Source organism: Cetorhinus maximus, chromosome 9 (assembly GCF_964194155.1).
Source record: "Cetorhinus maximus chromosome 9, sCetMax3.hap1.1, whole genome shotgun sequence".
NCBI classification, from domain to species: domain Eukaryota; kingdom Metazoa; phylum Chordata; class Chondrichthyes; order Lamniformes; family Cetorhinidae; genus Cetorhinus; species Cetorhinus maximus.
In genome coordinates this window covers 99611627-99636719 of record NC_135887.1, presented here as the reverse complement: position 1 = coordinate 99636719, position 25093 = coordinate 99611627, and the positions used below count along the sequence as shown (strand labels likewise).

General features: G+C 42.4%; 1 protein-coding gene across 4 annotated transcripts in view; it reads left to right on the top strand.

The window, feature by feature from the left end:
• The first annotated feature begins 123 nt into the window (after positions 1-123).
• Positions 124-25093, top strand: part of znf143b (zinc finger protein 143b) — a 94588-nt gene continuing 69618 nt past the window's right edge. For 2 of the 4 annotated variants that reach the window (XM_078549174.1, XM_078549173.1), the window contains exon 1: positions 205-276. Coding sequence is in view for 2 of the 4 variants with exons in the window: in XM_078549176.1 (XP_078405302.1) it covers positions 147-276 (130 nt within the window). In the remaining 2 variants the exon portion in view is untranslated. Of the gene's footprint in view, positions 277-25093 lie in introns of all 4 variants that reach the window. The other 2 variants (XM_078549176.1, XM_078549172.1) reach the window with 2 other exon arrangements.

The window sequence follows — 25093 nt, the reverse complement described above, 5'->3', positions numbered from 1 at the left end:
GGCGATTGACGCGGAGGCTGAGCAATGAAAAGTGCGAACGGTTGGCCGAGGGGTGTGGGTTTCGGTCGAATGGGAGCACGGGAGAGGCGGGACTGGCCGGGTGGGACTTGTGCTGTCAATCAGGAGGCACTGACCAATGGGAGGAGATGAGGGGGGCGGTGCTGGCGGACAGGGTGATGCGGGGATTCAGAGTGCGGGGCCGGCACCGAGCGGCCGCCCTATGTTTCCGCTCCTGGTGCATGGTGGGCGAAGGGAGGAATTGTTGGAAAAAAAGAGGTTAGTAATTTTTTTTTACCCAGTATGCCCTATTTCTTTTACCCAGATCAGCCAAGGTTTTAGTTGTGATGAGCTGGGGTGGAGGGGACTAGTGTCGGTCAGGCAAAACATCGACTTGTTGGTAGTTTACTAACCATTTGGAAGTTAGTTTCTTCTGGTAGATAATTAAGAGTCGCTTCCCTCCCTCTCTCTCTTCCCCCCTCCCCTCTCTCTGTTGTTTGGTGCTCGGTACATGTTCAGTTTTGTCATACGTTACCAACCGCAGGAGCTGAGCGGGTGTTGCTGTGGGCCACCGACCCTTCTCGTTTATTGTATATTTATCTCTTTTCCTTACATAAAAGGATTATCTGGCTTTTGTTGCCTGACCTTTACCCACATCGTCAGTAAAAACAGTTCAACCGTGACATATGGTTTTGTGTTCTGTTACCTATTGGGTCTTAATGAGCCTGGCTCTCCTTTGCAGAGTTAGGCACTGCTAATATTGTTGATGTGAAATAATAGGAAACGTTGATAATATACATTTGGGGAATCCTATGAACATATGAAAGAGGTTGTTCGGAAGAAGGGTTCTGAATCCGAAACGTTAGCCCTTTTTTTCCAGATGCTGGTTGATCTGTGATGTTTTTCTATCAATTACTGCTGTCATTCTATTGTATTCTTAGTAAACTCCCTTTTTCATTTAAAAACGACAGTGTGGCTGGTGTAACTGTAAACTGTGTGAAAGTAGGCCCTGATCACTAAACCCTTTACATTGGAATGTATGATTTATTAGTAACAGTTTTGATACGCTTAAAAATGCAGGGTGAAGCATTGACAGTTGTTCTTCCTTTACCATAATTGGCCTTATATTGATATTACTTAAATTGCATCCATCTTTGTGCATGTTAACACTTTTCATTTGTTTGTCATCTGAATCTATTCTATTATGGGTTTGTTAATAGTTACATAATATTGCCTTCAAGATCACAATATAGCAAAGAACTGTCCAAACTTTTTATTGCATAGCATCTGTCTTGCAGTCTACATTTACAAATAAAAGAGAAAGTTCAAGGACTAATATGTATTAAAACATTCGTCACAAGCTAAATACAAACCAAAGCTTACTCATGTTGCCAGCCTTTCTCAGTTACAAACTATCTTTAGGAGAGTAAGACATGCTGTCTTAAGAGTCTGTAGTTTAGAGACCTTTCTCTTGGTACTATCAGTAAAGATATATGTATGGCTAGAGGGATGTTTTTTTCTCTCTGGGCTGATTACTGGGGTTTCTGTATGAGGAGACTTGACAACTCGTGCTGTTTTCTAGTATCAAACGGACATAGCAAGCCTATGAGCCATATTCCTTGTACTGTTTATTGCCAGTCAACCATACTCACATAGAAGTAGAAAATGCTGGAAGGACACAGGTCATCTATAAAGATTTTTTAAAAATTAATGTTTTGTGTATAATCCCGGTCTACTTATACCAAAGTACCCTGTTGCGATTATATATTTTTTAAAAGTTGCAATTTTCACCTTATTGTGGCAGGGTCCCCAAGGTAGACTCTATGGATTCTGTAAGGTGGTCCTCTATTTGTTGTTAGATTTCATTTTTTTATTGACTTATTATTTTTGGTATGTATTTGTGTTTTTTATATTATATTTGTTCTTGCATGATATTACTTTGGATAGCTGTCACTGTCCAATGTTTACAGTAGTCTTGTCTGAACAAACAGCAGGAGGCTTGCTGGTGCTCTGCTCTGGTATGCTATATAGTTTTAACTAGTTAAACTCCACTTTTACTCCTATGCACCGCATAGTTGTGGGGTCTATAAGCCTTGCCAAACTCTGCTTAAGCTCTGTTGATTTTAGTAAAGGTGTAATCCTACAGGGAGATTGTGCTTTGCACAGCAGGAAACAGAAGCTCTTGGTAGTTGTGCAGATTTATTGGTAACTTGGTTTCAGAATTTTAAATAATGTGAGTTTCCATGCATTTCAGATCTCTGGTTCACCATGGAGAAATAGCTGATATTTCTCCTGGACGTCAGGATGGAGTACCTGAGATAGTATTTTTTAAAATTTGTTTCTGCCAGCTCCAGCATGACACCGAACACATTTTTCTCTCCCTTTCAGCCTTCCGAAGAGACCATTTCCTCAACTACAACTTGGTCCTTCCTCGATCACCTCCAACACCTTTTCTCCTTCTCAAGGCAACTTCCCATGGAACATTTAAATTAGGACTGACAAATGGCAACTAAGATTTGTGCTATGAAAGTCAGGCTCAAACAAAAAAAAAGCCCAACAATCTCCCCCTGACATTCAATAACACCACCATGGTAGAGTCTTTCATCATCAATGTCTTTGGGGGTCACTTTGACCCTAAATTTAACTAGACCTGCCATCACATTTTTAGTTATAAGGGCAGGACCAAAGCAGGGTGTTTTGATGAGTGGCCAAACCTCCTGAGCTTTACCATGATTTATGAAACGTAAGTCCTGAGTTTGATGGCATATTCACCACATACTTGGATTCGTGACAGCAGTGTTCTAGATTGGCACCCCTCCTGCTGCACTGAATATCCACCATCAGCACACTGCTCTTATGGCATGTATTATCTAGATGATGCATTGCAGCAATTTACCAGACTCACTTCAACAGCACTGTCCAATCTCCTGTGATCTCGATCACTGGGAAGACGGGCAGCAATGTCACAGGAACATCATCACCCCTTAAGTTCTACTCTCAATATTCTGATTTGTACATATATCACTTCCTTCATTGTTTCTGTTTGAAAATCTTGAAATACTGTACCTGACCTCATAATAGGATCATTGTCACAAGGACTGTAGAAGATAGCTCGAATCGATGGTTCATCTACTCAAGCAACTGGGATGGTCAATAATTTGTTGTTCTCTTTGCAGCATACATCCTAAGAACAAGTATAATTCTCAGTAGCTTCATTCGATGCTACTTTATACCTTGCTGGCAGAAAAGAGCTACCTTCGGCTAAAATACGTTGAAAAACTATGACTCTATTTCCCCCAACTTAATTATTTGTAGAATAGTTTTTTTTGAAGATATTGGTACTGGAGGTATTAGCTTCAATTGGGCAAGGGTTACTTAACTACAGAGTCAGCTTGGTTCAATAGATAGCACTGGTCTCGGAGTTAGGAGGCCGTGGGTTCAAACTCAACTCCAAGTCCTGAGCATATAATATAGGCTGATATGTTAGTGTAATACTAAAGGAATCTTGATTAAAGACTCGGCCGTTTGAAGCTGAACCATGCATGTAAAGGTCCTAAGTTCAATTCCCCATTTTTGCAGAGTTAATTGATCTCAACCACGACGGACACTGGAACCAGCTCATTGGTTAAGGAGTGGAAAATTAGCTCAAAATTGAAGTCAAGTGACCTCAGCTGAAAAACTTGAATGTCTGAATAATTGGAGACTCAGAATCGGGTTCAGATAATAGAAAAAAACCCCAGAACCTCTGGAATCATACACCAATGAGTCAAGCCTTTCAGGAGAAGAGGAGGATGGGTAGGAATAGTTTTGCCAAAATAGAGGAAAATAATTTTTAAAAATTGTTGAAACCTGGAAAGTATTAAATGTATTTATAGACACTCTGGTAATTTGGTATTTCCATGAATATGTATTTTCTCTCTTCTGCTCCCAGTGGGTTGGATTGATTGGTGTATTGGGATTTCCTCTAGGCCCTGGTGTAAATCTAGCCCTGAATGATTGGTTGAATGTCCCTTCTGCTGCTAACATGGGACTGTGTGAAATAAATTTGAGCAAAATCAATGAAGTTCCTTTTGGAGATATAACTGCAGTACAAATCTGCCATTAATTTAACTAAATGTCTTTAGGATTATGAAAAGATTAAATGTAGCGAAGATGTTTCCACTTGTGGGAAGACCAAAAGTTGGGGCCATAACTAAGACAGTCAGTAATAAATGCTTAAAGATGTAATAAAACATCTAGAAACCAAAAATGTAAAGAATAATCGGCAAGGATTTCATAAGGGAAGGTCATGCTTGAACAACCTTATTGAATTCTTTGAAATAGTAACAGAAGGTTAGATAAGGACAATGCAGCAAATGTAACACATTTGAATTTTCAAAAGAACTTTGGTAAGGCCGTCATAAAAGGAAATCAAACATTGGGGTTCATTTCTATAGGGGTAGAATTGAAAAGCAGTGAGGTTATATTGTTAAACTTGTATCAATCCTTGATTAGACCATACTTTGAATACGGTGCCGAGTTCTGATCTCCATATTATAAAAGGATATAGAGGGTTTGGTGAAGGTGCAAAGAAAATCACAAAGATTCTACTAAAACTGAGGATACACTTATTAGGAAAGGCTGAAGTATATAGATAGTCACTACCAATCCAATACAGAATTCAGGAGAAACCTCTTTCTCAAAGAGTGGGAATGTGAAATGTGCTACCAAAAGGAATAGTTGAGGTGAAAACCATAGATGCATTTAAGGCAAAGCTAGATAATTACTTGAGGAAGAAAGGAATAGAAGGATATGCTGACATGGTTTGATGATGTCAGATGGAAGGTGGCTCATGTGAAGCATAAATAGCTTATCCACATATACACTCTATATACTAGCTGCTCTACAGAACTGTCCTTGGCTTAATTCACTCTTATACATCCTATTCCTAGTGATCTCCAGCATTGGTTTCAACACTCCTTGTCATCTCTGGAGTGGGATTGAGTAAAATATGTTTACATCTTGACAGCTGTTATTCTCCCATTGCAGTTCGTTGAGGCGAGACTTAATCTGACAACATGCATTAAGACCACAATAGAAGATGTAGATGTAGACATTGGCATAAACAACCCTCATCAGACCAGGTGGTTTGGAGCGACAAGCAATGATTTCAAGAAACCATTCTTGACACCTTGTCTTCCTCATCCACATCCTGTTCTTTGGTGACATCATCAATAGGACGGGGTCATTATCCATACTGATCACCCCCCATGGGAGTATATTTTTTATTCTTTCATAGGACGTGAGCATCACTAGCAGGGCCAGCAATTGTTGATCATCCTTATTTGCCCTTGAGAAAGTGGTGGTGAGCCGCTGCCTTGAACCACTGTAGTCCATCTGGTGTCGGTACTCCTACAGTGCTGTTAGTGAAGTAATGGCGATATAGGCTCAAGTCAGTGTCGTGTGTGCCTTGGAGTGGAACTTGCAGGTGGTGATGTTCCTGTGCATCCGCTGCCCTTGTCCTTCTTAGTGGAAGAAGTTGATGATTTGGAAGGTGCTGCAGTACATCCTGTAGGTGGTACACACTGCTGCCACAGTTCTTTGGTGGTCGAGGGAGTGAATGTTTAAGGTGGTGGACGGGGTGCCGATCAGGCATGCTGCTTTGCCCAGGATGGTTTGAGCTTTTTGAGTGTTGTTGGAACTGCACTTATCCATCAAACCCCTGACTTGTACCTTGCAGATGGCAGACAGGCTTTGGGGAGTCAGGAGGTGAGTTACTCTCTGCAGAATTCCCAGCTTCTAACTTGCACTTGTAGCCACAGTATTTATATGGCTGGTCCAGTTCAGTTTCTGGCCATCCTGGTAACCCCCAGGATGTTGATGGTGGGGGATTCAGCAATGGTAATGACATTTGAATGTCATGGGAAGATGGTTAGATTCTTCCTGGTTGGAGATTGCTATTGCCTTACATTTGTGTGGCATGAATGTTACTTGCCTGAATGTTGTCCAGGTGTCCCTGCTAATGGACACGGACTTTTTCAGCATCTGAGTCCTGAATTGTTCTGAACACTGTGCAATCATCAGCGAGCATCCCCATTTCTGACCTTATAATGGCGGATGGTCATTGAAGCAGCTGAAGGTGGTTGGGTCTAGGACACTACCCAGAGGAACGCTTGCAGTGATGTCCTGGGGCTGGGATGATTGGCCTCCAACAACCACAGCTGTATTCCCTTGTGCTAGGTATGATTCCCAACCAGTGGAGAGTTTCCCCCCCTGATTCCCATTGACTTCATTTTTGTTAGAACTCCTTGATGTCACACTTGATCAACTGCTGTCTTGATGTCAAAGGCAGTCGCTCTCATCTCACCTCTGGAGTTCAATTCTTTTGTCCATGATTGGACCAAGGCCATAATGAGGTCAGGAGCTGAGTGGCCCTGGCGGATTGGCCGGATTGGATTTGCCCTGCTATTTGTGGACAGGACATACCTGGACAATTTTCACATTGTTAGATGCATCTGTACCGAATCGGCTTGGTTAAAGGCGTGGCTAGTTCTGGAGCACAAATCTTCAGTGCTATTGCTGGGTTGTTGTCAAGCTCCATAGCCTTTGTTGTATACAGTGCCGTCGTTTCTTGATATCACCCGGAATAATTGGCTGAAGATCGGCATCTATGATGCCAGGGACCCCGAGGAGTGTGAGATGGATCAAACCCTCAGCACTTTGGGCTAAAGATGGTTGCAAATGCCTCAGCTTTGTCTTTTGCACTGATGTGCTGGCCTTCTCCATCGTTGAGGATGGGGATATTTGTGGAATGACCTCCATTCAGTTGTTTAATTGTCTCTGCCACCATTTCATGACTGGGTGTGGAAGGACTGCAGAGCTTAGATCTGATCTGTTGGTTGTGGATTGCTTAGCTCTGTCTATTGCATGCTGCTTCTGCTGTTTGGCATGTATGTAGTCCTGTGTTGCAGCTTCACCAGGTTGGCACCTAATTTTTAGATGTGGCTATGCAGCTCCTGGAATTCCCCATTGCACTCCTCATTGAACCAAGGTTGATCCCCTAGCTTGAAGGTAATGGTAGAGTAAGGGATATGCTAGGCATTGAGTTACAGATTGCAACTGAATACAATTCTGGTGCTGCTGATGGCCCACAGTGCCTCATGGATGCCCAGTTTTGAATTGCTGGATCTGTTCTGAATCTATCTGTTTAATAAGGTGGTAGTGCCACACAACAAGTTGGACGATATCCTCATCGTGAAGATGGGTTTTCATCTCCACAAGGACTGTGTGCTGCCAATAGTGTCATGGACAGATGCATCTGCAACAGGTAGAATGGTGAGGAAAAGGTCAAGTAGTTTTTTTCCCTCTTGTTGGCTCCCTCAACACCCGCTGCAGACCCAGTCTGGCAGCTATGTCCTTTAGGACTCAGCCAACTCAGTCAGTAGTGGTGCTACCAAGCCACTCTTGGTGACGGGCATTGAAGTCCCCCACCCAGAGTACGTTCTGTGTCCTTGCTACCATCAGTGCTTCTTCCCAGCGATGTTCAGTATGGAGGAGTGCTGATTCATTAGCATAGGTGGTAAACAGCAGGAGGTTTTCTTGCCCATGTTTAACCTTTCAAGTGATGAAACTTCATGGGGTCTGAAGTCAATGTTGAGGACTCCCAGGCTACCACCCTGCCAACTGGGCCGCTGCCTCTGGTGGTTCTGTCTTGCTGGTGGGATAGGACATAGCCCGGGATGGAGGTTTTTGGGACAGTGGCTGGAAGGGGTGATTCAGCGAGTCTGTCAGACTGTTGCCTGACTAGTCTGTGGGACAGCTCTCCCAATTTTGGCACAAGCCCCCAGATGTTAATAAGAAGGTCTTTGCAGGGTTGATAATGTGCTGTTGTCATTTCCAGTGCCTAGGTTAATGTTGAGTGGTTTGTCTGGTTTTGGACTTTTTTGACTTTTAAATAGCAGTTAGACACAATTGAGTGACTTGCTAGGCCATTTCAGAAGGCAATTAAGAGTCAGCCACATTGTACGGTTCTGGTGTCATATGTAGGCCGGACTGGGTAACGATGGCAGATTTTTCTTCCTGAAGGACATTAGTGAACCAGATAGTTTCATGGTCACTATTATTGAGACTAGCTTTTAATTCCAAATTTATACACAAAATGGAAAGATACTGAATGTGATAGATGACAGAAACCTCGGGTTTCAGATAAATAACTCCCTGAAAGTGCGAATACAAGAGGATAAAATCATTAAAAAGCCAATTGAAATTTGGATTTTATAAATAAGGTCATTGAGTATTAAAGAAAAGAAGTAGTGAGAAATTTAATAAAACACATTAAATAAACCGCAGTTGGAGTACCGTGTGGGGCAGCTTTTGCAGTCCCAGTATACAAAGGAAATCAAAGTTTTGAAGAGCATACAGCTTCGGTTCACCAGGATGATGCCAGGGATGAGGAAATTATAGTTGTAATAGGGGGTGTGTGATTGTGGGTTGATTTCCACTGGAGCACTGAAAACTGAGATTGAATATCACATGAAATAGGAGTAAGAGTAGATCATGTAGAACCTGCTCCGCGATTCAATACCTTCATGGCTGATCTTGGGCTTCAATTCCACTTTCCCACCCGCTTCCCATATCCTTTGATTCCCTGAGATACAAATAATCAATCTATCTCAGCCTTGAATATATTCAGTGATGGAACACCCACAACCCTCTGGGGTAGACAATTCCAAAGACTCACAACCCTTTGAATGATGTAATTTTTTTCCTCACCTCAATCCTAAATGATCAACCCCTTATCCTGAGACTGTGTGTTCTAGATTCCCTAGCCAGGGGAAATAACCTCTCGTGTCTACCTTGTCGAACCTTTTCAGAGTCTTGTATGTTTCAATGAGATCACCTCTCATTCTTCTCAACATCAAAGAATATAGACCCAATTTACTAGGCTCTCATCACAGGACAACTCTTTCATCCCAGAGACCAATCTATTGAACCTTAGCTGTACAAGGGATGAGAAATTTTCACCATTTGGCAGAATTCTGACTTTTGGATTATGGAATTTTGTCCTTTAAATTTTTTTCCAACTTCTGCCTGGCCCAGGAGATCCGTCACAGCATTTATCTCTTTAATCTGCTGCTAATTCTGAACTGGCTTTGACTTGCTTGCTGTACCCCCAGTAGCTGTTGCTGACATGTGCAGCCTGCAGAGCATCTTCCTGCACTGAGCCCTCTTACAGGCGCTGGCTCCGCTGCGGGAACTGCTGCCACTGGCAGAGGCTGGCTGGATCATCCTGTCCAATCAGAGCCCCCATTACCCCATAAAACCCCCATAGGGCAACTCGGCCCCAACTTAACTGCAACCTGCTGTTCGGCTTCAAGCTCCGGCCCTGGGAGGGAGAGAGATACCAGCTAGCCACAGTCTCGTCCATACCCATCCTCAGCAGTTGCCACTTTCTGCCGCCTCTGGCTCGGCCTACTCGGGACCCCAGCGCTACCCAAACACCAGTGATGGAAAAGACAGTGTCCTGCCAGAGAATGAGCCCCCGGGCCTGAGCTCATCTGTCCCGGAAGGCAGCTTGCCCTTCCCCCAGCACTACGGATCCAAGTGGTGCTGGCCAAGCAAGAGCCACAACTGCCCACTGACGGGCAGTGATAAGTAGCCGAGTCCGAGCAAGGTAGAGAAATCTAGATGGGGGAAAGAAGGGTTGAGTTGGTTAGGGGCTGAGTGGGGAGGGGCATGAGTGAGGGGCTGTGTGGTGATTGGGCATGAATTGGGGGACTAAGTGGGGAGAGGGGGCATGAGTGAAGACGGGGGTTTGGGAAAAAGGGAGACGGATTGGGAAGATTGGGTGTGTGTGGTGAGGGGTGAGGGGAGAGGGGCTGATTAAAGACTTTGTTTAATGATCAATTTCAGCACTTTCTCACCGACTGATGTCTGGCTAACTGGCCTGTAATTCCAGAAAATGCTGGAAAACTCAGCAGGTCTAACAGCATCTGTGGAGAGAAAAAAAAAGTTAACGTTTCAAGTCCGTATGACTCTTCTTTAGAGCTCGTACGGACTCAAAACGTTAACCCTGTCTGTTTTCTCTCCACAGATGCTGTTAGACCTGAGTTTTTCCAGCATTTTCTGTTTTTGTTTCAGATTTCCAGCATCCTGGAATGTTTGTTTCCCAACCTTGGTCACCATAAAGCCATGTCTCTGTAATGGTGATTAGATCTAAGCCATTTATTTCTATTTGTGCCACTAGTTTATCTATCTTATTGCGGATGCTTCATGCATTCCGATAAATGAAGAGCCTTTAATTTTCTTTTCTTACTACTATTCTTTGCATGGACTTTATTCACTGATGCGCTGATGAATGAAGGATTAGTAAAATTCGGAAGGGTTTTACTGCTTAGTAAGGAAAGACTTGTATTGACTCTCCAACTAATTGAAATTCTAGATCTAACCGTCACTGTGATGATGAGGAAGGAGGTTAAGAGAAAGTTATTGTCACAAAGTTCTTGAGAGAATGCAATGCTTTGAAGCAGACATTATTGTATCCTTTTAGATAATCATGTGATGCAAATGAAGGAAAATGGTTAAGGGGAGAGAATAGGGCAGTGGAATTAGTAGATAACTGTAGCAAAAAGGTTGGCAAGTATGAAAGGTTGGATGGTCTCCTTTGCTGCTATCAACATTCTTTCTGTGGTTCCCTTTTTAAATTTGATCTTGCGATGCGGGTGACATTGGCAAGGCCACTTTATAACCCATTTTTAGTTGCCCTGAACTCGAACAGCTGTAATCTTTGTGACATTCTCACAATCGTGTTAAGTATGGAAGGGGTGGCATTATGCATCTAGTCAGAATGGCATGAGACTTGGTGGTGACAAGGTTCCCATGGCCCTCCTGTTGTGATCTCCTTTGAGGTAACTGTTTTAGGGGAGGGAGGTGCTGTAAAACTAACATTGGTAACTTGCTGCAGTGCATCCTATAGCTTGTACATGGGTGGATGTTGAGTTCTGGAGCAGGGATGCTGATCACTTGAACTATTTTGACCTGATTTATTTTGAAATTCTTAAATACTGCTATAGATACACTTATCCAGGTAAAGGGTGATTATTGCACCCTAGATATTCTGCATTACACCCTTGTCTTGCAGAAGCTAGAGAGGTCAGGAGGTGACTCAGTCACCAGAAAGTATCCACCCTCTGCCCTGAATTGTAACCACAGTGTTGATATGGTTCATCTTGTTAAGCCTCTGGTCAAAGCTGATCCTCAGGTATTGATGTGGTGCTATTGAAGATGAAGGAGAGCTGACTTGACTCTCTTGTTTGAGATGGTCATTACCTGACACTTATGAAGGGAAGCACCTGGCTCTCAATTTACCATGATAATATGTCTAAAATCAGGATTTTGTTTATGAGGAATCTGTAATTTACAGACTTTTGATTAGGTAGATGAATTTGTGGTTCCTTTTAGAAACTGAAGTACATTTTTAAATTGTTTTTTGGAATACAGCGGGGTGTGAAAATAATAAGAATGTTCGTCTGTAGAGTTATAAGAGCAATAGTTACATTTTATTGTAGTTTAATTTAAAAATGCTCCAAGCTAAATACAAACCATCAAAAAAGCGCAGATGTTCCTGCAACAGGAACCAATTACAATTTGTGACTCAGGTGCAGCCATATACACAAACAGAATAGCTTTTAAAAGACCAGCTGCATTATTGTTTTCTCATGTTTCAGACAAGCACTCCCAACTACAGTAGATTTGATGGTGTTCTTTGGGATGTAACATTAACACTTAACCTGCTGAAGTAAGTGGCACAGCATTTAGTCAGTCAGCAAAATGCCATGTCAAGTATTTTTAAGTCAGTGCGAATAATGAAGACAGGTGATTATTAACTTTTTCTGGTTTGTTGCTCACAGTGGAATGAATCTACAATTAGAAGAGGCAAAAGGTTTACCATAAAGGGATAAATTTTCAGCTTAGTCTGTTTTGAAACACCTTTCTTGTCAAGGATTTGCTGAGTTGTCTGTAAATTAATAGCACTCGCTGATGCCATGTCTATATTTAAGAAAACCCTGAAGTTGTATCAGAATATATATTTTGTGAATTTTTGTCTAAATTCAGTCTTACTCTATTTTGTGTGTTTTCAGAGAGGGTACTGAGTTACAACAATTTTGCAGTTACACGAATATAGCTCTGAGAAGCAGAGTACAATCTTAGCAGTGATAATTGGAATGTATGAAAATTTGAGCTGAAGTGGTGAGGTAATCTTGTCACTTTGTAGATAATTAGTGCAATTGCACTTAGAATGCTGTGTACAGTCTTGGTCAATATAGTTGACAAAAGATATTGCAGCTCTTGAATAAGGTACAGTGGAGAGCTGACAAACTGATGCAAGGATTGGATTAGGAGGACCAACTGTGTAAATTAACCAGGTTCTCACAAAAAAAAGAGAAGATCGACTGGGGATGTGATAGCTCTTTGTTTAGGGTTCTAAAGGAACAAGATAATGTAGACCATGGCAAGCTGTTTCATTTTGTCCAAGAACAGTACAATTAGAGGACATGGTTTGCACTTGAAGTGGCAGGGAGGGTGGGGGGTGGAAATTCAAAACTAATCTGCGGCAGCATTATTTCAGTGAACTAGAAGTAAATCTATGGAATATGCTTTCTAGGGGGACAGAAGTAGATAGTATTGATTTCTTCAAATGTAAATTAATTTCTTTCAGAAAATAATATTTTGGGATCTCTGAGTAATTTGCAACATTACATTCCTTAAATGTGCCATGCTTGGGAGGAAAAGGATGACTTTTGGATCCATGGTTCCCAAAAGTGTTCCACCATAGGAGCTTTCCTCACTTCATGTTTGGGCTTGTTGTAGACTAATTAATAGGGATTCATTGTTACAATTAGTTGATAACATAATTATTGTATTATGTGACTACTTGGATTGTATCAGGTGAGTAGGATGAACCTAGGTCTTTTTTTTGTCAAACAGTTCCTTTGAGCTATTGATTTGTGCTATAGTACATACAAAAATCAAAATCAATAAACATAGTGCTGAAGCAAGCCGTGCCATATCGTCATACAAATTGCCTAACCTAGTATCATGTCATTAAATCACAAACTTATGTAATTAAGAAAATCTTTTGTTCACATTCAGCCATATTTCAGTGTGGCGTCTGCCATTAACTAGACTTGTCTTGGGAAGTTTAGGTTTTGCATTTTTTTGTGTGGCAAGTGCTAAAAGTATGAGAGCTGTTAACGTTGCAGCAATGGAAACGGGGCAAACAGCAGTAGCTGTCTAACCAATCAGATTGAAGGATTGTGAAATTAACTGTGCAAGAACTGAGAAGAACATGTAAATTAGAATGGATGAATTCAATGTCAAATTGGATACAGAAAGAGAAATAAGAAGAAGGAAAGAAAAATTGGTTAAGAGAGAGAGAATAAAGTAAGAAATGGAATATAAAATGACTTTTAAATGTCAAGAAATGTGAACTTACCTTGTTCCAGGTGGAGGCTGGGAGCTCCATTTCCCACTATGCCCAAAAGACCTGGTGCATGCACGGACTGTGACAGGTGACAGGCCGAATATGCTTGGTTTTCAGTGTTCTTTGGACAGCTGCAGGGATTGGGTAATGCGTCTGCTTGGCACGAAAAAAATAACAAGACCCAGTTTTGAGGGCCATGCAAAGGGAGTCCCAGGTCCCAGAGATGGAACCCAGGGAAAGAACTCAGTGAGAGGACCCAGAGAGGGCGAGAGTCTAGAGAGGGAGAGCTCCAGGAGGAGCACAGAAGAGGCTCTAGGCAGCAAAAACTTTGCTGTTGGCAGGCTCTAGGTACTGAGGGCTTGGGGGAAGCCCGGGGAAGGTCAGTGACTCCGTGCTGCTGGCCATTGGTGCTAAGGCGTTCTGCTTGGCGTGGCTGAAGAGCTGGAGTTGTGCCTGTGAGTTGGTGCTGGAGTGCAGCCTCTGGAAGCCAGTGAGACGTAGTGTCAGGAGAAGAGGTTAAGCCATCAGGAAGTGAACAGTCGTTGAGGCAGTCTGAGTTGGTGTGACTTTTGGAGGAAATTCAGAAGCTAGACCTTTGAAAGTGGCAATCCCTTGTGAGGGAGTCAGTGTTTTAACAAGATTGTGTAACTTACAGTGGACGCTGACATCTGATGGGTTGCTGAGAAATTGGTGCAATCTGTCTTGTTTACTTCTACCATTTGTGCAGTGTAGTGTGTTTGATCACAGTTTGCCTGTTAATTCATGTGTACCTCAAGCTAATTCTGAAAATTAAAGTATAAGATCAATTTTGTAAATTGTTTTACTTTTCTGACTTTGTATAGTAAAGTTTATTTTTTCTGTTTAAAAACTATGGAATCTTGTGGCTTTTTTCTCTTAGTAAATATCTGGGATCTCAAACTTTGTTTACTTTAAACAATAAGTTACTGGCCCCTAATTGAATCATAACATAAGCTTGACATTTTAAATTCTCCTAAGACCAATTAAAACCTGAAGGGATGAGACTACATATTTGTAATAGTAAATTTGCAGTGCTGGAGAGGTTGTTTTACAGTATTTTATACTTACCTCATTGTCAAAAGGATGCTTAGGCAGGAACAGGCAAGACTTAAATTCCTGTGGTGAGTTGGTTTGTACCTACTGCACTAATCCAGCAACTTCACACCATTCAATGCATTTTAGTGGTGGGTTAGACAGCAATATGCATTTTTTTGCAAAGGTGCAGGAATGGTGCAGCTTGGCAGCAACTTTTGGATATTGGCAAAATACTGTGGATGCTAGAAATCTGAAACAAAAACAAAAAATGCTGGAAAAACTCAGCAAGTCTGACTCGAGTCATACAGACTCAAAATGTTAACTTTGTCTTTCCCTCCATAGATGCTGTTAAACCTGCTGAGTTTTTCCAGCATTTTTTGTTTTTGTGTGTGAACATTTGGATATTGAAGTTTAAACATGTAGCAGTATTATTTATGCATAAATAACAGTGAGCACCATTATCCTCAGCATTATTTTGACAGCAAAATCTGGACCATCACCGTAGGTCCCTACCATAAATTCAGTTCCCTAACCACGATCTCTATCCCTCCCCCTGGCAACTATCTGAGGCTTAACCAGACCGTTTGCAACCTTGGTGTTGTATTTGACCATGAGATGAGCTTTCGACCACACATCTGCTCCACAACTAAGACTGCCACCTACTTGCACCTCTGAAGCATCTTCCCACGCCACCCCGCTCAGCTCATCTGTTACTGAAAAGCTCATCCAGGCCTTTGTTACCTCTGGACTTGTCTTGCCATCTTGGTCAGCCTCCCATCTTCCACCCTACATAAACATGAGCTTATCCAAAATTCTGCCGTATTCTAATTTGCACCTAATTCTTGTTCACCAATCACCCACTATGTTCACTGGCTTCTGGTCAATAATGCCTCAATTTAAAAATTGTCATTCTTGTTTACAAGTCCCTCCATAGTCTCACCATTCACTTTCTTTATAACTTCTCCCAGCTCTGTAAGCCTCTGAAATGCAATTATGTGGGATTCCATAGTCAGGGTACAGACAGACATTTCTATAATTGTCATTGTGGTTTGTTGCCTCCCTGGTGTGAGGGTAAAGAACATCATAGAGACCGTGCAGAATTTTCTGCAGGCGGAAGGGAGTGAGCCAAAAGTTGTGGTACTTGCCAGTGGTAGCGACATAGAGATAGCAGGTATTGAGATTTTCAGGAGCTAGGGAGGAAGTTTAAAAAGTAGGACCACAAAGGTGAGTAATCTCTAGACTACTCTCTGTGCCACATGCTTGTGAGAGTAGAAATAGGAAGATAGGGAGGATAAACGTGTGGCTTGAAGCAAGGTGTTGGAGGGAGGGCTTCAGAATTTTGGAGCATTAATATCAGTCCTGGGGTAGGAGGCACCTATTCACCTGAACAGGAACAGGGCCTTTGTCCTTGGTGGGGAGATTGATTAGTGTGGTTGGAGTGGGTTTAAACTAAATTGGTAGGGGGAATGGACAACAACATACAGAAGTAGAAAAGGAGAATGAGATGTATAAACTGAGAATGTTAGGCAGTACTTGAGAAAGGAGTACTTCCATATTAGTTAGGAGCGAATTAAAAAAGGACTATGAGAAATACAAAGACAGAGTATGCTGAATAAGGTGGGTGAGAATATAACATAGTGGCAATAACGGGAACATGGCTTTAAAAATGGTGAGGACTGGGAGCTTAATATTCAAGACTAATAAGTGTTCAGAAAAGATGGGGAAGGTAAAAAGGGAGATGGGTGGCAGTACTGATTCAGGAAGATGTTGTGTTGTAAAGAGTGGATGTCCTTGAGGTGACAAGAACAGAATCCATTTGGTTAGAGTTCAGAAGCAAAAAAAGTTATTCTAAAAGCTTCCAAATAGTGAGAGACTAGAACCATAGAACACTACAGCACAGAAAACAGGCCGCTCGGCCCTTCTAGTCTGTGCTGAAATATTATTCTGCTAGTCCCATTGACCTGCACCTAGTCCATAACCCTCCAGACCTCTCCCATCCATGTATCTATCCAATTTATTCTTAAGAGTGAGCCCACATTTACCACGTCAGATGGTAGCTCGTTCCACACTCTCACCACTCTCTGAATGAAGAAGTTCCCCCTAAACCTTTCCCCTTTCACCCTAAAGCCATGTCCTCTCGTGTTTATCTCTCCTAATCTAAGTGGAAAGAGCCTACTCGCATTTACTCTGTCTATACCCCTCACAATTTTGTAAACTTCTATCAAATCTCCCCTCATTCTTCTACGCTCCAAGCAATAAAGTCCTAACCTGTTTAATCTTTCCCTGTAACTCAACTCCTTAAGACCCGGCAACATCCGAGTAAATCTTCTCTGCACTTTCTCAATCTTACTGATATCCTTCCTGTAGTTAGGTGACCAGAACTGCACACAATACTCCAAAGTTGGCCTCACCAATGTCTTATACAACCTCACCATAACATCCCAACTCCTATACTCAATACTTTGATTTATGAAGGCCAGTATGCCAAAAGCTTTCTTTACAACCTTGTCTGCCTGTGACGCCACTTTCAGAGAATTATGTATCTGAACTCCCAGATCCCTTTGTTCCTCCGCACTCCTCAGTGCCCTACCATTTACTGTGTATGTCCTACCTTGGTTTGACCTTCCAAAATGTAACACCTCTCACTTTTCCGCATTAAATTCCATCTGCCATTTTCTGGCCCATTTTTCCAGTTGGTCCAGATCTCTCTGCAAGCTTTGAAAGCCTTCCTTGCTGTCCACAACGCCTCCAATCTTAGTGTCATCAGCAAACTTGCTGATCCAATTCACCACATTATCATCCAAATCATTGATATAGACAACAAACAACAATGGTCCCAGTACAGATCCCTGAGGTACACCACTAGTCACAGACCTCCAGTCTGAGAAGCAATCATCCACTACCACTCTCTGTCTTCTCCCACACAGCCAATTTCGAATCCAGTTTACAACCTCTCCATGGATACCAAGTGTCTGAACCTTCTGAACTAACCTCCCATGTGGGACCTTGTCAAAGGCCTTACTAAAGTCCATGTAGACAACATCCACAGCCTTTCCTTCATCTACTTTCTTGGTAACCTCCTCGAAAAACTCTACAAGGTTCGTTAAACTCGACCTACTACGCACAAAGCCATGCTGACTATCCTTAATCAGCCCTTGGCTGTCCAAATAATTATATATCCGATCTCTCAGAACACCTTCCAATAATTTACCTACCACTGATGTCAGGCTCACTGGCCTGTAATTACCTGGTTTACTTTTGGAGCCTTTTTTAAACAACGGAACAACATGAGCTACCCTTCAATCCTCCGGCACCTCACCCGTGGCTAAGGACATTTTAAATATTTCTGCCAGGGCCCCTGCAATTTCTACACTAGTCTCCCTCAAGGTCCGAGGGAATATCATGTCAGGCCCGGGGGATTTATCTACCTTTATTCGCTGTAAGGCAGCAAGCACCTCCTCCTCTTTAATCTCTATATGTTCCATGAAACTACTGCTTGTTTCCCTTCCTTCCTTATACACTATGCCAGCTTCCTGAGTAAATACTGATGCAAAAAAACTGTTTAAGATCTCCCACATCTCGTGAGGCTCCACACATAGACGACCACTCTGATCTTCAAGGGGACCAATTGTGTCCCTTACTATCCTTTTACTCTTCATATACTTGTAGAAACCCTTCGGGTTTACCTTCACATTACCTGCCAAAGCAACCTCGTCTTTTTACCTTCCTGATTTCCTTTTTTAGTATTTTCTTACATTTTCTATACTTTACAAGTACCTCATTTGCTTCTTGTTGCCTATACCTGCTATACACCTCTCTCTTCTTAACCAGATCGCCAATATCCCTTGAAAACCAAGGTTCCCTATGCCTGTTAACTTTGCCTTTAATCCTGACAGGAACATGCAAACTCTGCACTCTCAAAATTTCGCCTTTGAATGCCTTCCACGTACTGAACACATCCTTGCCAGAAAACAACTTATGCCAATCCACTCTTCCTAGATCCTTTCTCATTTCCACAAAATTGGCCTTTCTCCAACTTAGAATCTCAACTCGAGGACCAGACCTATCCTTATCCATAATTAGCTTAAAACTAATGACATTGTGGTCACTGGACCCAAGGTCACTGGACCCAAAAGGCACGCCTACACATACTTCTGTCACCTGACCTGTCTGGTTCCCTAATAGGAGATCAAGTATTGCATCCTCTCTCATTGGTACCTCTATATATTGATTTAGAAAACTTTCCTTCAAACAAACTCCAAGCCATCCAGCCCTTTTACAGTATGGGAGTCCCAGTCAATATGTGGAAAGTTAAAATCTCCTACTATCACAACTTTCTGTTTCTTACATCGGTCTACTATCTCTCTACAGATTTGCTCCTCCAATTCTCTCTGACTATTGGGCGGTCTATAATACAACCCTATTAGTGTGGTCACACCTTTCCCATTCCTCAGCTCCACCCATATGGCCTCTGTAGATGAGCCCTCCGGGCTGTCCTGCTTATGCACAGCTGTGATATTTTCCCTGACTAGTAATGCCACTCCTCCCCCTTTCATCCCTTCCCCTCTATCACGTCTGAAACAACGGAACCCCGGAACATCGAGCTGCCAGTCCTGCCCCACCTGCAACCAAGTCTCACTAATAGCAATAATGTCGGAATCCCACGTGCTAATCCACGCCCTAAGCCTTTCCGACAATACTTCTTGCATTGAAATAGATGCACCTGAGAACATTTCTATCACATACGGACCCTTGATTTCTGTCTATACATGCAATCCTCGCTTGACCTTTATCCTCCTCCACCTCACTATCTGCTCTAACACTCTGGTTCCCCTCCCCCTGCAAATCTAGTTTAAACGCCCCGGAGCAGCACTAGCAAACCTACCCGCAAGGATGTTAGTCCCCCTCCAGTTCAGGTGCAAACCGTCCCGTTGGAACAGGTCCCACCTTACCTGGAACAGAGCCCAATTGTCAAGAAACATGAACCCCTCCCTCCTGCACCATCTCCTTAGCCACATATTTAGCTGCATTATCTTCCTATTTCTAGCCTCACTAGCACATGGTACGGGTAGCACTCCTGAGATCGTAACCCTGGAGGTCCTATCCTTCAACTTTGCACCTAACTCCCTAAACTCTCTTTGCAGGACCTCCTCCTCCTTCCTATCCACGTCATTGGTCCCTACATGGACCACGACATCTGGCTGCTCACCCTCCCTCCTGAGAATACTGAGAACTCGATCCGAGATATCGCGGACCCTGGCACCAGGGAGGCAACAGACCATCCGGGATTCTCGATCTCTCCCACAGAACCTCCTATCTGTCCCCCTAACAATCGAATCCCCTATCACTACTGCTCTCCTCTTTTCCCTCCCTCCTTTCTGAGCTGAGGGTCCAGCCTCGGTGCCAGAGACGCGACCACTACAACTTGTCCCTGGTAGGTTGTCCCCACCAACAGTATCCAAAACGGTATACCTATTGTTGATGGGAACGGCCACAGGGGTGCTCTGCTCTTTCTGTCTATTCCCCTTCCCTCTCCTGACATTCACCCAGCTGCCTGCCTCCTGACTTTTAGGGGTGACTGTCTCCCTGAAACTCCTGTCTATTACTGCCTCTGCCTCCCGTATGATCCGAAGTTCATCCAGCTCCTTTTGCAGGTGTAGTCATCAGGGACAATTGTGCTGTCCATGACTTCCCACATGCTGCATTCGGAGCACTCGACTGCCCCAACTGCTGCCTCCATTACCTACTCCTAATTTACTTAAAAGGAACTTACCCGGCCCTACCCCACTAGGAGCAAGCTCGTACTCAGCCTCTGCTCGCTTAAGCCTCTCGAGCCAAAGCCTCAAAGCTCCACTCCTTCACTGGGCCACTCGCCCACTGGCCGCTCACAGGCTGGCCGCTTCTCTTCAGCTTCCCTTCCTTTTATTTTCAATCTCCGTGCTCTTTTTCAACTGACCTGCCTTCAATCTCTGCGCTCTTTGTCATCTGACTTGCCTTCAAGATCTGCGGTCTTTTTCAAATGTTGAGTGCAAGAGTCCTTCTCCTCGATTCCCTCCTGAGTTGTGGTGATGGCGCTGACTTCTCCCAGAATGCTTCAGTCACTTCTCACCAGTGCCCTCTGTTGGACTAGTGAGAGATGGAGAAGTAAATCTGCAGGGAAATACAGAGATGTACAAGAATTATAGAGTGGGGGACTTTAATTACTCAAAGTATCGATTAGGATACTGTTAGAGTATCCCAAGGAGGAGGGGGAATTTCTGAAATGTTTCCAGGAGAGTTTCCTTGCCCAGAAAGTTTTCGGTCTAAATTGGAAGGAAGCATTGCTGGATCTGGTGCTAGGGAATGAGGTGGGCCAAGTGCCTGTGAGGGAACCCTTGGTTAAGAGTGATCAATGTATCATAAGGTTTCGACTTGTGCAAAAGAGCAAAGAACAATCTAAAGTAGGATGTCTGAATTGGAAGAGGACCAATTTAATGGAATGAAAAGGGGTCTAGCCAGGGTAAAATGGATCCAAAGACTGACAGGAAAAACAACAGTGGAATAATGGGTGATCTTTAAGAAGCAGACGCTTCAAGTACAGGCTAGGTACATTCCAACAAGGACGAATGGTAGATGAGCCAGAACTAGAGCCCCTTGGATGATGGAGATAGAGAATATGATGACATAATAAGAAAGGGTGTATGATATGTGGCAGGCGAAATCTTCAAATGAGAACCAGTCAAATACAATGGGTTGAGAGAGGAAGTGAAGAGGAAAATAAGTCTGGCAAAGAGAGAATATGAGAATAGAATGGCAGTGAATATAAAAAGGAAGCCAAAAATTTTCTCCCAGCATGTAAATAGTAAGCAGGTAATAAGAGGTAGAGTGGATCCTATTAGGAACAAATGAGTGATACGTGCTTAGAGGCACAGGGCAAGGCTAGAATACTTAATGAGCACTTTGTATTGGTGTTTACTAAGGAAGAGGAATCTGACAAAATATTGGTAGAAGCGAAAATGGTAGTGGTAATAGATGGTGTGGAAATTGAGAGGCAGGAGGCACTGAGAAAAAGTTGGCTATACTTAAGAGTGAATAAAGTGTTTGGTTCGTGAAGGACTTGCCATAGCCTTCCAATCTTCCCTAGATACAGGGGATTTGTCAGAGAATTGGAGAGTGGCAAATGCGGCACCTCTATTCTAGTAACTGCAGGCTAGTCAGTTTAACATCAGTGGTGGGTAAGGTCTTCAAAACAATGATCAGAGAAAACATCAACAGATGTTTGAAGAGGTTTGAATTAATTAAGGATAGCCAGCATAGATTTGTAAAAGGCAGATCGTGCTTGACTAATCTAACTGAATTTTTTGAAGAAGTTACAGAAAACGTTGTTAAAGGGAGTCCAACGGATGTTGTCTATATGGATTTTAAGAAAGTGTATGACAAAGTACCACATAAAAGGCTGGCTAACAAAATTGAGGCTCATGGAATAGGAGGGTCAGTGTCAACTTGGATAAAAAATTGGCTTATGGACGGAAATCAGTGAGCCGTAGTAAATGGTTATTTTTCAGACTGGAGGATGATAGACAGTGGTGTTCCTCAAGAATCAGTGCCAGCACATCTGCTTTTTTGAAATATATAAATGGCTTGGATATTGGAATACTGAGTAAAGTTTCAAAATTTTCCAATGATACCAAACTTGGAGGAGTGACAAACAGTGAGAATGATACTGATTGACTGCAGCAGGGCACAGGTTAATCGAATGGGTAAACAAGTGGCAGATGGAATTTAATACAGAGAAGTGTAAGGTGATGTATTTTGGCAGAAGGGTTAGGAAGAGGCAATATAGACTTAATGGCACAGTTCTAAAGAGTGTACAGCAACAAGGAGACCTGGGGGTTCTTGTGCATTGATCATTGAAGATAGCCGGACATATTGAGAGAGCGGCTAGCAACGCATATGGGACCTTGGGCTTCATAAATGGAGGCATTGAGTATAAAAGCTGGGAATTTATGCTAAACCTTATAAAATTCTGCTTAGGCCACAATTAGAGTATTGCTTCCAGTTCTGGTCACCATGTTTTAGGAAGGATGTGAGGATGCAGAGGAGATTTACAAGAATTGTTTCAGGGCTAGGGGATTTTAGCTGCAAGGTTAGGTTGGAGAAGTTAAGGTTGTTTTCCTTTGAGCAAAGGAGATTGATGGGTGATTTGATAGAGGTGTATAACATTATGGCAAGTTTGGATAAGGTAGACAAGGAAAAACTGTTACCATTACAAAGACCAGGGGATGCAGATTTAAGGTTTCGGGCAAATGATGGAGGGGGAATGTGAGGAAGATTTTTTTACACAGTGAGCCATAATGACCTGAAACTGATTGCCCACGAGGGTGGTAGAAGCAGAGGCGATGAAGGATTTCAAAAGTAAATTGGATGGGCACTTGAAGAAAATAAACTTGCAGAGCCATGGAGACATGGCGAGGGAATAGGACTGACTGGATTCCTCCATGGTGAGCTGGCATGGTCTCGATGGGCCAAATGGCCTCCTTCTGTGCTATAAATGACTATGATTCTGAGATGTATGTACTGCTCTAATTCTGGCCTCTTGCACATCCCCAATTTTAATTACTCCACTATTGGTGGCTGTGCCATCAGTTGCCTAGGCCCTGAGCTTTGAGTTTCCTTCCCTAAATTGCTTTGCCCCTCTCTCCTCCTTTTAAGGTGCTCCTTAAAACCCAACTCTTTGACCAAGTTTTTGGCCATCTGCCCTATTATCCCCTTATGTGACTCAGTGCTGAGCTTTATTTGATAATATAGCTATGAAATGCCTTGGGAAGTTTTACTATGCCAAAGATGATATATAAATGTAAGTTGTTGTTGCACTGGCATCTAGCAGATCAATAAACTCAGTACACTATGGATTAAATTTAGGATTGTTCATGGCTTGTACAGGTTGGCATCACACCATAATGCAGAAATGAACTAGCTGAGCACAGGCCCTGAATTAAACCTGATCATTTTATGGACTTTACCACTCAGCACCACACTACGCTATTTACTGCTGATGTTGACTTGATTTTCCACGGCAATTTCTGAGCAAAATAATTGTCTTTATACAAGGAAGTAATGGAGTTTCTCTGCTGAGGAATGTTGCTCTCAACCACTTCACCTTGGAACTTCCCTTCCCCCCAACCCCTTTCAGTAGTCACTTATAAACCCACTGACCCAGACTTTCTGGAGCGGAGCATGTCACGATGTGCCCTGGGTAGTTACAGTTTTGCCTCTGAAGCATTTTCAATGAGATTTAGAATTGAGAAAGCTACAGAATACATAATAGAGGAAGAAAGTGATTGGAGTGATTAAATTAGAATCGAATAAAGTACAGAAAGATAAATAAAGAGCAGGAAAGAAGGATTTTGTTAAGAGTGAATAAAGAGACAGAAAGGAAAAAGTAAGACAATTTAAAACGTAAATTTTAAATTAAAATTTCTAACAACAATTTACTATTTGTCGGAATGAGACTCCACAATTTAGTTTGTTTCCTTTATGAGTTAGAGCGGTTGGTTGACGTTGCAGCAAATTAAATCTCCACAGTAAAAAGTTATTTATGCTGCTCAGGACTCACCATAGCTTTTTGTGGCAAGTTTAATAGGTAATTAATACCACATGCAGCAACTTCATGAAACTCATGGAGATTGAGGGCGTTTTTACAAGGCTAATGGTGGATCGGCATAAATTGTCCAGCAACTTGTGGTGATTTGCTATTCACTTCTTCCTTGCCATAAATAACTGCACATTAAGAATGGCAACACCATTCAATCCACCATTACTTTGGGAGCAAATTGCGAACCATTGTTGCAATAATTTTTTTGTCCTGCAGTTTCCTAAATTCATTCTCATTTGTCATTCTGGTACTTCTTTCTCCTCTAATTCACAATGAAATAGGTGTTATGCAAATACATGTTGGTGGTAGTGACCTTTTTATCTATGTGGGTGCCCCATCACCAAGCTAGATCCTTACCTACTATTCATGCAGGAATTATTTTCTGCAGGAGTTAGTCACCAATAATCAGAAGCAACCTTTTTCCTCAGTTCATGTGCAATGTCAGACTTGCTATTATCTGGTCAGTCTTGGGACGAGGAGTTATGGTTATGAACAGGGACTTGAGAAGTTCGGACCTTTTGCTCACTAAACCTGAAAAAGTTAAGCAGTGACCTGATAGAGATCTTCAAGATTATGAAGAGTTATGACAAGTTAACAACAAAGAATTAAAGGAGTGGTTAGGGGAAAAAAGTGTTTACAGAGAGTGATTAGAATGTGGAATTCTCTTTGCTGAAGCAAAGTTTATAATTCTTTTGAAATATAATTAGTTGCTTAAAAAAGAGTACCAAAAACAAAGGGTACTTGTATTGCAAATCAAAATAAGGGAACGACAGAATAGTTGAATAAGTACTCCTGACAGTCATGACAGTGGAGGAAGAGGATAATAAACCTGACACTTTAGGGGACATATTATTAATGGAACATATTAAAGTTAATGTAAGCAAGAAGAAGTATTGAAAATAAATAATGGTGCTAAAGACTGGCAAATCATCAGGACCTGATGGTTC